This window comes from Populus euphratica, unplaced genomic scaffold (genome assembly GCF_000495115.2).
Source record: "Populus euphratica unplaced genomic scaffold, PopEup_1.0 scaffold69.1, whole genome shotgun sequence".
Classification (NCBI taxonomy): domain Eukaryota; kingdom Viridiplantae; phylum Streptophyta; class Magnoliopsida; order Malpighiales; family Salicaceae; genus Populus; species Populus euphratica.
Genome location: NW_011499947.1, coordinates 165,926 through 178,420, shown reverse-complemented (window position 1 = coordinate 178,420; position 12,495 = coordinate 165,926). Strand labels below are relative to the sequence as shown.

The following is a 12,495-nucleotide window of genomic DNA, read 5'->3' as shown; positions in this document are numbered from 1 at the left end:
TGGAGATCTTTGATTCGTACTTTGGATATGTTTGTAAGCTTAAGAAAGCATTATATGGTCTCAAACAAGCACCCCGTGCTTAGTTTGAGAAATTCTCTATTGTGATCTCGTGTCATGGCTTTGTTTCTAGCAGTCATGATTCTGCTCTTTTTATTAAGTGCACCGATGCAGGTCATATCATTTTGTCTTATATGTTGATGATATGATTATTATTGGTGATGACATTGATGGTATTTCAGTTTTGAAGATATAGTTAGCTAGACGATTTGAAATGAAGGATTTGGGTTATCTTCGATATTTTCTAGGTATTAAGGTAGCATACTCACTTAAAGGTTACCTTATTTCTTAATAGAAATATGTTGTAGATATTCTTGAGTGGGTTAGACTTACTGATAACAAAACTGTAGATACTCCCATTGAGGTTAATGCAATGTACTTTTCTTCTGATGGTTTACCTTTGATAGATCCTACTTTATACCGCACTATTGTTGGGAGTTTGGTATAACTCACCATTACTTATCTAGATATTTCATATGCTATTCATATTGTTAGTCAATTTGTTGCTTTTTCTACTACTGTTCATCGGGCAGCTGTTCTTTGTATTTTACGATATTTTCAGGGTACATTTTTTCAGTCTTTTATTTTCATCCACCTCTTCCTTGGAGTTGCGTGCATACTCTAACACTGATCATGGTAGTGATCCCACAGATCGTTATTGGGTTCTGTATCTTTTTAGGTGATTCTCTTATTTCTTAGAAAAGTAAGAAACAATCTATTGTTTCTCAATCATCCACCGAAACAGAATATCTTGCCATGACATTTACTACCAAAGAAATTGTTTGGTTACTTGCTGACATGTGAGTTTTCTTTTCTCATCCTACTCCTATGTATTGTGACAACCAGAGTTTTATTCAGATTGCTCATAACTTGGTTTTTCTTGAGCGAACTAAGCACATTAAGATCGATTGTAATCTTACTCGTCATCATCTCAAATATGGCACCATTGCTTTGCTTTTTGTTCCTTCTTCCTTGCAGATTGCAGATTTCTTTACCAAGACGCATTTTATCTCTCGTTTTTGTTTTCTGGTTGACAATCTCTTGATGCTTGTAGCTGTCGCATCATGAGTTTGAGAAAAAATGTTAAATAATATTTATGTAATTTTATCTATTAAAGGTAGAATATTATTTTCAATTTAACCTATATATACTTTTATCAGTAATTAAGTTAAAGATAAGCACTCATAACATATAAATTATTCAAAATTTTAGCTTTTCTTTTATATAAGTTAAAGATAAGCACTCATAACATATAGATTATTCAAAATTTTAGCTTTTTTTTTTATGTTTGATCTTAATTATTTTAATAAAGAGAATCAAAATTTTAGCTTTTCTTTTATGTTTGATCTTAATTATTTTAACAAAGAGAACCGCCGTTAATTTCATCATTTTCATGGAGATGGCTAATTTCATCATTTTCATGGAGATGGCTAATTTCATCATTTTCATGGAGATGGCTAAGATGGTGTTCAACATAAAAAAGGAAGCACATTCACCAGCCAAGGCAGAAAAAATGCAGTGTTCTTGATTCAAGTCATCAATTCATTCACAGTATTGAATTAAATTTTACAACGAATCAAGAGGTTTCCACCTAATCAGACTAAAAAATGGAAAATCAAAGCAATACTACACAATAACAAAGGAAAAACATGAGACAAATTCACACTCTATGATGCTGCACATACACATAAGTTGGAAAAAATGTTCCAGAAACCTTTCAAGGCAGTTGCTCATAGAACATTTTGAATCTTGATCCTGAAATCTAGCAGCAACAACATTTAGTCAATCATGGAGTCTGCACATTTGAGTCCTTGGATTTATTCTCTTCAGAAGATGGCCGGTTCTCTGAGTCAGATTGCCGGATTTCTTCAATCATTCGAACAACTTCTTCCATGTTAGGTCGCATGTCGGGCACCTTTGCTACACAGGTCATTCCAATTTGCAACATCTGCACCATTTCTTCTTCAATGTTTTGGTATCTCATCAGTTCAACATCGAAAACCTCAGCTGTCCACTCCTCCCTTACAACTGATTGGACCCATCTAGGGAGATCAACCATGTCATCACGTCCTGGTGATTGGATTGGAGCTTTCCCAGTCAGCATCTCAAGGAGGACAACACCAAAGCTGTAGACATCTGATTTATGAGTGTGCTTACGAGTTTCAATCACCTCAGGAGCACGATAACCTGCACTCCGAGATGAAGTAGCAGGTACATTCATAAGAGGGGTTAGGCCAAAATCAGAGATGCAACCATCATGGTCTTGGCTAAGGAGGACATTTGTCGACTTGATATTTCCATGAGTGAACTTTGGACCGCCAACTGAATGCAGGTGTGAAATTCCCCTAGCAGTTCCAAGGGCAATCTTAACTCTGGAGTCCCAATCTAGTGGAGTTCTGCCAGCTCCCCTGTTCGCTGTTGTCATATTTGAATGGAGTTTAGGATATTAGTGAATCAACAGTTCTAAATTCCATGCCTGACTGAATTTAACTGCCAAGAGTATAGGTTGATTGATGCAAAATGGAAAATGACCTCCTAGAATCATCTCTTCTAGGAACATGGACAGCTTGTCCAAACACAATTGATTGAAAAATGACAAAATCCATAGTGCCATTCTCTGGCATGATAAATAATTACTGAGCTAATCCTCCATGTAGGACCTCAGAAAATGGTTATTGTATCCAAAAGGCTGGTCAAAAACTGCGAGGAAAGTAAATTTGGTAAACAATAGTCGCACTGTGTAAAATATTTCATAGTATTATCGCCATTCCGGTCATACCTATGTTCTTGTAGTGTAAAATAAAAGTAAGTGAAAGCATCATTCATCAGTTTCTAAAGCAACTTCTAAGACTCATTACTAGAGCTTAAGGCGTACCATGCAAAAGCGTGGATAAGCTGCCACCAGGGATGTAGTCGTACACTAGAAGCTTCTCATCCTTTGAGTAGTAATAAGCACGAAGTGGCACAATGTTTGGGTGCTGCCCAACCCTCCCCACATTCTCCATTTGCTGCTCAAAGTCTCTCTTCCCCATCACCACTTCTCTCAACCTTTTCACCACAACTGTAGTTGATTCCTCCAAGACAGCCTTGTATGCTGTGCCATAACTACCTTTTCCTAGAACTTCAGCTGAAGCTCTTAATAAATCCTCGAGATCAAAATTGTAAGAGCAGCCTTCAAAGAACACCAGCTTGTTTTTCTCAGGTTCTTGCACCCCGCTTCCAAACTCTTCTTTGGGCTTCTCGCCCCTTCCACTGCTAACTGCCTTCCCTTTCAACACGCTACTGCCGCCATTATCCTTTTTCTTCAAACAGAAGCACAAGATGGTTAAAATAACAAGAAACAGAACAGCAGACCCTCCCACAGCTATGGCAATGATAGCTCCCATTGTCAGTTTCACTTTTGAGCTTCGCTTACGTGGAACTGTTGGTGGGGGAATGTAAGCAGGAGATGGAGAAGGTGGACGAATGACTGGGGAGCAAGGATTGAGAGGAGGTCCACATAAGAGAGAGTTTCCAATGAAGGATGAATTAGGGAAATTTTGAAGAGATACTGGAATTGAACCGTTAAGATGGTTGTAGCTTAAATTCAAACGCTTGATCCTAGTGTGACTAAGATCAGGTATGGGTCCAGAAAGTGTGTTATTTTGGAGGCTTAACCCAATAAGTTGTGTTAAATTTGCTAATGTTTGAGGAATGTTGCCTGCGAAAGAATTGAATGAGAGATCCAGCACATTGAGCTGCAAGGAAAAGGAGGTTGGAATGCCACCGGAAAAGTTATTATGTTGGAGGAAGAGGTTCGTGAGTGATGGAAGAGAGGTAATCTCAGAAGGAAGATCACCTTCGAGGACATTGGATCTGAGGCTGAGAACCCTGAGGGCATCAAGTTTACCAAGAGTGTTTGGTGGGATACGACCCACAAGTCCAACTCCAGGGAGTCGCAGTTGAGACACACGAGTGCGATTCGAATTGCAAGTGACACCCACCCAAGAATTGCAGACCGATGAAGCGGGGTTCCAATTGAGCTTCCTTAAATGAGGTACAGCAGTAGCAAAGTCCAAAAGAGCTTGCTTATCTGACTTCAGGTCAGCAAAAGCAAAAGGAAAAATGATGGTTAGGATGACAAAGAAATAAATAACTGAACCCAGGAAGATCTTCATGGGGGAGTTGATTTGGACTTGCTGTATGGAAATAGAGGCCCTTCACTTATTTCTGTTTCCCTGATTCAGCACAGAAACCAGAAAACAGCATTAGACAGCCAACATAAGGCAATTCATGAATCTTTACAAGAAAAGAATATAAGCATCCCCATTATATCACAAGCTAATTGCAGCAAAAAAGACAAAATTCTCAAATGCAATACTCATGGGGTAGCAATCTCTCACATAAAGAGCTTCTCACTTTGCTATGCATCGATCAAATGAAAACTTCATGTGTTGCTATTAAGCTTAAATCTGAATCGTCTTAGTTTTCCAGTTCATATTATGATTACAGCGGTCTTGTCTGCTAAGCACCCAAAACAACAGCAAGTGTGTCCTGTACTTCAGCCATTAAAGATACGAAGATCTAAAATTAAAAAGCTGTTGATTGATCATTACTTCTCTTGCCAGAGAAGTTGAGATAAATTTTTCTACTACTCCTCACTTTTATGTTTCATCCAGTATCTAAAGAAATGCTAAGGGCAAATAGAAAAGGTAACACCATCCAAAAGCAAGAGGCAAAAGATATCACAAAACGAATAAAGCAAGCAAAAGAACAACTCTTTTCCATTACATTCCGGGGCTTCCCAAATGAAATACTTATTCTCTATAGTGATGGCCAAAGGGCATAGAGAAAGACCCAATACCAACAGGAAAAAATAAATAAACAACAAAAAGGTGAGAAATAAAAAGGCAGCACATGCTTTTGCTCATCAAAGACCATCAGATAAAGCAAATTACAACCACATGCTAATTAATTAAAGAAAACAAAATAAAAAAAGAATCCAAAGGCTTTGAGAATGACCAAGTTTGGTTCTATACCAGAAATATCACAGTAAGATCCTACATTACAAGTATTTGAAGGATAAGAGTTAGGCTTCAAGGACATAACAAAGGTACAGCACTTGTTGAAGTTGAAGAGAGAAAGAAGCCATGGAGAAACGAGAAAGTTTGCTAAATTTTACAGGACAGAATGGCAATTAAGCAATTTAAAGTCATGCTAGCTAGAGTTGTTGAACAACTAAAGGTGGATTCTTTGCATTGAAAAGAAAGAAAACAAATCGAAACTAGTCAAGCCTAAAAAGCATCCCGAAGAGATCCAAAGCAAACACAAGTATGACAAACATTGCAACAAACTCACTTGAAAATCTGGAAACCAAAAAGTTTCCTCATATTAGATAAGAAATTGACTTTCTTGTGAGAATCAACAAACAATATTCAAAACGAAACAGATCTAGAAGCTTAAGAAAATGCCCAAAATGTAAAAAAATAAATAATGCAGGTAGACCTTGAAGAGCTTGATTAATGAAACAGAAGAGTAAAGAATTAAAGGCAAAATTGTGAACCTGTAGAAAGAAGCATGCAGGAAGACTCTCTCATCAAATAATGCCTTGATAATTGAACCCAGTAGCTGCCATTTCTCCAGCTCTCTCTCACTCTCTTTATGGAGAAACTATAACTGAAACCTCCAAAGAACCAACCAACTGAAGAAACCCATTTCCAGCATATCAAGAATCAGTAAAGAGAGAAGCTTTAGATCCAGCATGAATGTTGTAATTAGCTGAAATGAGTAATCTTTGGACAATGAGCCAGCAACATAGGAATTCACAAACTTTGAGGATTTGATTCCGCACCCAACTAATAGTTGAGCACTTTTAGCCCAAGATTAGCATAGCATTTAAGAGGGTAGAGTCAGCGGCAGCGGCAGCAGCTTTAAGCTTTGAGTTTACTTAAGACAAAATAAACAAAAAGTGAGAGCAAATGACTACTACTGTTTGTCTTGTTGAGGAGTGGAAAAGAAGGCAAATTTCTTGTTTTTGAATTAAAAAAAGGCGAAAGGGAAAGATTAGAAGCAAGAGAGAATTAAGAGGTTAGACACTTAGTCCCTGTAACAGTTACAGTAAAGAGAGAGGAGAGAGTGGAAGAGAGAGAGTGAGAGAGTTTGACTTATCAAGGACAATTACATAATCAACCTCATACCTTAAATTAATCAACTCCAAAGAAAGCCACTTCACTGTACAGATTCAGGGAGTTGAGGAGATGTTTATCTCACTCTTGGTCGACGCTTCACTCACGTCATAATCACAACTATGCCACTGTAGGGTTACAGTCTGTGGAAGGATGCCTGGCCACATGGATAGGCGTCAGAAGTGCAAGCCTGGATGCAAAGACTTTTTCTTTCTTTTTTCTAAATTGCAACTGCTCTCTCCCTCCCCTTCCTCTTCTCACCAAAACATGATAATAAAGAATTTGGTGGGGATTGGCCTGCGGAGACTTACCTGCTTTTTCACCACCATTTGCTACGCAGGCAATTCAACATTTCCTCGCCAAGTCATGTGCTGGGTGCGTGTTTCGCATCCCAGAAGTTTTTATGATTGTGTATGGAAAAGTAAGTTTTAAAAAATTATAGTTTTTTTATATATATATAAAAGATCTTTTGAAAGAAATTATATTGATTAACTATGATATTTTCAATATACAATTAACTATAAAGAATTATAGGTTTTCTCTACCATTTTTTAACTAAGATTTTCTTAAAATAATTTATATTGATCAACTAAATATCAAATCCAAGCAGATCTTTTTTTTATAGATATTTTCAAAGGATGTTATAAAGTTTAGTTTTCAGTAAAAATTTGATTTTTTTAAAAACATTTTTGAAATATAAAAATAAATGTGCTTATACTTCTTCAAATAAAAGGTTCTTTAATGAGTGTTAGATAATGAACACTTCAATAGATATTTGAATTTCAATCAAAATCTATATCTCCCATCATATAATGGATTGAATATGCATGAATAATAGTATTTAAATTCAATTAAGTATAAATAAAATAGTATCAAAACACTACTCATAAACATCTATTAGATTGCTTTGATCCTCACATTTCACATTGTTCTAATAGAACAAAAAAAAAAACTATATTATTCTATATTTCATGGGAAAATAAATAAATTAGATTCCTGTCCTCTTTTCCTTCTTCGTCTATAATATACTTTTGCAACTTCGAGAGAGTTTCAGGTTTGAAAAAGGATAAAGTCTTTAAATTCAAAGTAAGATGCCAAGGGATACATGTTCAAACCCATTGAAAAAGAGCTTCACTACAGATATTGCATGAACCAAACTCGAGTTTTTATGCAGACAATTAATGGCTTTACAACAACAATGCCCTACGTACATTTCTAACTCTTTCATGCCCCCTCGGTTTTCCCCCATAATTCAATGAAATTATTATGTCTCCTCTCCACTATTGTTCCATGAACTAATTTTTTCTTCTTCTTGTTATTGTCATCAAGAATACTTGAAAGCTAGCCAAATAAATTATTGAGCTGTCCTATGAACAGTACGCATTAATTTAAAGAGAACACTTGAAATTTGGAGGTAGAATGGATGGACAGACCTTGGAGAAACTACAAGGACAGGGTTTGGGAAGGTGAAGAAAATACAGATCAAATTCCAACGACTCTCTACCTTCTTTTTTTCTTCTTTTTTGTTTTTTTGTTATCAAGCCCAACCACCCCCACCAAATCAATTTCAATGCTCTTTTTTTTCCACGTACACATGCAGCTGCAGATCTTTATGTAAATATATTTAATGTAAAAAATTATGACAAAAAAGAGAGTACGTTGCCTTTGCTTTGAAATCTGGTCGATAAAATGTTTGGAGTCATAATTGATGCCAGTGATGGATTTTGGAATCATGTTTTGCCTGCTGCTGCATATTTTAAATGTTCCAGTGAAGTTTACTCCTTAACCACAAGCTAGCGAGAACCCATCTAAAAGAATCCATGGATGGAAACTAACTTCCAACCCTAATTATGATGTCTAATCAACTCTCATAAAAGAATAAGTTCATGATTGCCATCTGGGGACTGACTCTCTTTACTTTATCGTACATACTGTGGTATAAAAAAAGAAATGACTTCTCCCTGCAGATCAATAATTAACAGCTAATTAAAGGGAGAATAAAACTCAAAATTAATTAAATCACATCTCCAAGTCTCTCCTGTCCCTATATATGTACGTATGCATCAAGGTTATATGACACATTACAAGATGCATGGAAGGAATTATCCTCCCAGCTTGGCAGAGAATTGGAAGTTTTGTTGCCTGATTTTTAAAAGAATTGACCAAAGAAATGGATGGGATTATACAGCTGCAACAGATGAATAAGAAAACGTAGAAATGAGACATGGAAGCTTTGGAAACAAGTGTGCATGGACATGGCAGCTGGTCAAAAGTTAATTTGGACGAGGAGTGGGGACTGGGAAACCATTACCTTTATGATCACGCAATGAACAAACATCATTATAGTTTTAAAACTCCAACTAAATCGATTAGGTTTTATGTCACAATTAGGAAGAAAAAAAGTTAATCCAATTTTAATTTTTTTAAATTAAAATAATAATTTTTTAATACATACATAATTCCTGGATCACATTGAGCTCATAATTAAGTGATTACAGTCGCTGCGATCGATCCCATGAAGCTGATTTTGACTTGGAAATCAAGGTCATATCATTCACTGCTCAAATCTCTTTCATATTCTTATATCTATGGGGGCAGAAAATCCTAGTTGCATGCTCATTTGTTTACGATCGTTTTGTGTGGTTACTGTATTATAAAATCAAAGTGGGAGGGCCCAATTTCTTTACAGATTTTTGCCGACCGTCTTGCCCTTTCTTTAATCCTAAATCGTCCTTGTTGCGAGAATCTTGTTAATTTATTATAGTTCGAGATTGTGATCCAAACCCAGGTAGCCTCGGACCTTTAATTATGGGGATTAATTTAAAGTATAATAATCATTAGAGACTCGTTGAGGATGAATCCATGCATCCACTCACACATTTTATTTAAAACTAATTTGTTGTTGTAATTAAATTTAATTACAGTGGTGTTTAATTTGGATTCAATTAATAAATAAGTTAAATTTATAAGTGTGAAAGAGATAAAATTTAATTTAATTTAATTTTTATATTACTTTAATTACCTTCATTTTATTTTCTTAAAGGTTTCTAAAAAAAATAAGTATTTTAAAAAAATAGTTTTAACATTAAACTTTTTTTAGTGTAGTAAACTTTTATGTTGTTTTTAAAGATTAAATTCTATTTGAAATTTAACTATTGATATTCAAAGCTATTTTAAATATAAGATTTAATTAAAACTGCTCGATTCAGAGGGTTCAAAACTTGTTGGAAGGTGTGTTCTTCCATGTGAAATTCTTTTCTATTTAGTTTTGTTTCCCTGGAGAAAATGAAATTATGAATCACATTTATGAGGTGTGGATGAATTGCTTTCCCTGGGTAGTTTATCAGCTAATTAATTTTATTTAGTGACTGTTTGGTATTGAAGTGGGTATTGAGGCTCACACTGAGCTATAAATATTAATGTTGATTAAGTTAAAAATTGAGTTTTGTTTTGATAAAATTATTTAAATTGCTGTTATTTTTGTTCATTCATGGAAAATAAATTATAATTTACTTTTTATTTACTATACATGTAAATAGTAGAGTAATTGAATTAATTTATTTTTTATTGTTCATAATCCATACGAGTTTAGATCTTAATTTAAATATATTGGACTGGGTTCAATCTAATAAATTAAAAAAACAATCCAATTTTTTTTTTTGGCATTGTGTTTTATTTAAAAAAATAATATTTGATATTATTCAATGATACTACATAATTATATTAGAAAAAAAATATATTATAATGTAATATTTACAGAATTTGATTGCAATTCTATTTTTATTCCTAATGATATTTTACCTATTATTGTTGCATATTGTTAAAAGTTTAGGAAATTATAAAAAAAAATTCAACTAAACATATTAGAATATTTTTTATTTAATCTTAATTTTAATTATAATTTTAATCAAATATATATTTTTTTAAACTAATTTTTATTATTTTTTTTTAAAATAATTTTTTTAAATTTTCACATAAAAGTGCTCCGTTTCATTAGAAGGAATCTATCCTCTAGCAAAAGGTCATCTCCTCTCGACCTGTCTTGACTCACCAACCTTCCATGCTAGTCAACCTCAAGCATTAATTTTTCTCATCAATAACACGACGCAGCAACCAACCCATCTTCTCATATAACTAAAAACAATTATTTAGCACCGAGGGGCTTGGTCTAGCGGTGGCAGGAGCCAAGCTCCTTCCATCGCACATGGGTTTGAGTCCTGGTGTGCACGCTTGTCACCCCCGCTAGTCAACCTCAAGCATTAATTTTTCTCATCAATAACACGACGCAGCAACCAACCCATCTTTTCATATAACTCCCCACGTAAAAAAAAAAAAAAAAAAAAAAACAATTATTTATTATTATTTTATTTTAAAACTTATATGATAGAGACGTATAAATATCTTGAAATATAAGTAAACGTGTAAATCATAGACGACAAATAACAATAACAATACACACTCTCCACAGTCTTCCTTCCCTTTATCTTTCGTGTGCATCAATTCCCTGCTAAAATTTATTGACTTAAATGTTGGAGGGTATTATATTTTAATAAAGAACTTGTTTTTATAAGATAGCATAAAGGTCACCCGATAACCCATCAACTAATGGCCATGCCTGGCAAAGCAAAGTGGATCTTGTCGGATTTAACTTCATGTGTTGAACCAACTTGTATATATCTTGTCTCCAAGTGCTCCTTCGAATCTTGCTTCTGCATCCTAATTACGTCACCAATGTCCATCGTTATACATACATTTTCAACCTTTTAATTTCTAAGATTTGTTTCTTATTATTTTAATACACTTAAAAAAAATAAAATATTAATAAGCTATTATCCAACTCATTTTCCATAACATAACCAAATACTGGAAAGTGTTTGCTAACTTATTTTTTATAATACTATTAAATATTCAAAAATATCTTTTTTTTTCAGGAATTAACTTTTTTTAAAAAAATTATTTCCAACAAATATACAGGCTTAAAAAATTAAGGTTTCCTCTCCTCTCCCTTGCATTACCTGGTAGTATATACTGGATTAACAGGATTTCTAATTGTCGAGAACCATCAAACAAAATTGATCTAAGTAGTTTATTTTAAACATTCGATTCAAAAGTCATGAACTCCAAAACTGCAATGCTTATTTCTTTTTTAGAGTGCTTTAGGGTCCATTTGGCCCAGCTGCGGTGCAATTTATCCATGCTCCCAAGCCGACAGCATAGTCAACGTTTTTTTTGTTTGGAAACATGAGTCGCCCCGCAGAGATAATTTATGAAATTAGATTTTTTTTTCAATTTCATTCTTTTTCAACCTTTTAATTTCTAAGATTTGTTTCTTATTATTTTAATACACTTAAAAAAAATAAAATATTAATAAGCTATTATCCAACTCATTTTCCATAACATAATCAAATACTGGAAAGTGTTTGCTAACTTATTTTTTATAATACTATTAAATATTCAAAAATATCTTTTTTTTTCAGGAATTAACTTTTTTTAAAAAAATTATTTTCAACAAATATACAGGCTTAAAAAATTAAGGTTTCCTCTCCTCTCCCTTGCATTACCTGGTAGTATATACTGGATTAACAGGATTTCTAATTGTCGAGAACCATCAAACAAAATTGATCTAAGTAGTTTATTTTAAACATTCGATTCAAAAGTCATGAACTCCAAAACTGCAATGCTTGTTTGGAAACATGAGTCGCCCCGCTGCTGTGCCAGAGTTCATCGGAGAAGGACATGTATTCTGAAAACTAGTCGACGCCATCTATCAATTCTGAAATTAGGAGTGCGCTTCTAGACTGATATCACAGCACCAAACACACAGTTAACAGAAGAACGGACAGCAGAATTCTATTATTATTCTGATCTTACTCTCCTGTCTCATCGGTGTGTTGGGATTCAAGTCATGACATTGTTATCAGATCCATCAGGTGAAAGGGAATTCAGGTTCTCCATCAAATCTTCCATTTTGGCTCAGGGCTTCAGCGTATCTGTCCATCTAGTAGCTGGCCACTGTGACCTTATCAATCCAGTGAAATCTGTCCATTTTCAGACTATAGCCAGAAAGTCAATCAAGCGGTCATGTTGAAGAAAGATTTAAGCCTGAATCTTTGATGGTCACTTAAAAGCCCAAACTGGGATTGATTCCACTGTAAATAACCAGCAGCATCTACCATTTACATTACATCAAGTTTCTCCACTGTACACACACTCCCACACACACTATTTACATCAGGATTATTAACTAAATTATGCATCTGCTCCAGTTTAAGCA

The 12,495-nt window shown here is 34.4% G+C and overlaps 1 protein-coding gene across 5 annotated transcripts; it reads right to left on the bottom strand.

Moving 5' to 3' along the window:
• Positions 1-1,558: 1,558 nt before the first annotated feature.
• Positions 1,559-6,207, bottom strand: LOC105137649 (probable inactive receptor kinase At5g58300). 5 transcript variants are annotated; one of them, XM_011043457.1, is made up of 3 exons: positions 5,600-6,207; positions 2,933-4,274; positions 1,559-2,472 (listed from the first exon to the last, which is right to left on the bottom strand). In XM_011043457.1, exons 2-3 carry the CDS (start codon positions 4,212-4,214, stop codon positions 1,844-1,846), a joined length of 1,911 nt encoding a protein of 636 aa, XP_011041759.1. In that variant the 5' UTR covers positions 4,215-4,274; positions 5,600-6,207; the 3' UTR covers positions 1,559-1,843. The 5 variants fall into 5 exon arrangements, with proteins under 5 accessions (XP_011041759.1, XP_011041761.1, XP_011041762.1 ...); XM_011043459.1 differs by lacking the exon at positions 5,600-6,207 and adding an exon at positions 5,076-5,558; XM_011043460.1 differs by lacking the exon at positions 5,600-6,207 and adding an exon at positions 4,456-5,033.
• Between the last annotated feature and the right edge of the window lie 6,288 nt (positions 6,208-12,495).

Bases quoted from the DNA above. Each gene is read 5' to 3' on its own strand.
- LOC105137649 (XM_011043457.1), bottom strand. From the start codon at position 4,214: ATGAAGATCTTCCTGGGTTCAGTTATTTATTTCTTTGTCATCCTAACC. The intron at 2,473-2,932 runs GTACGCCTTAAG...ATATGACAACAG, and splicing joins CTTATCCACGCTTTTGCATG to CGAACAGGGGAGCTGGCAGA.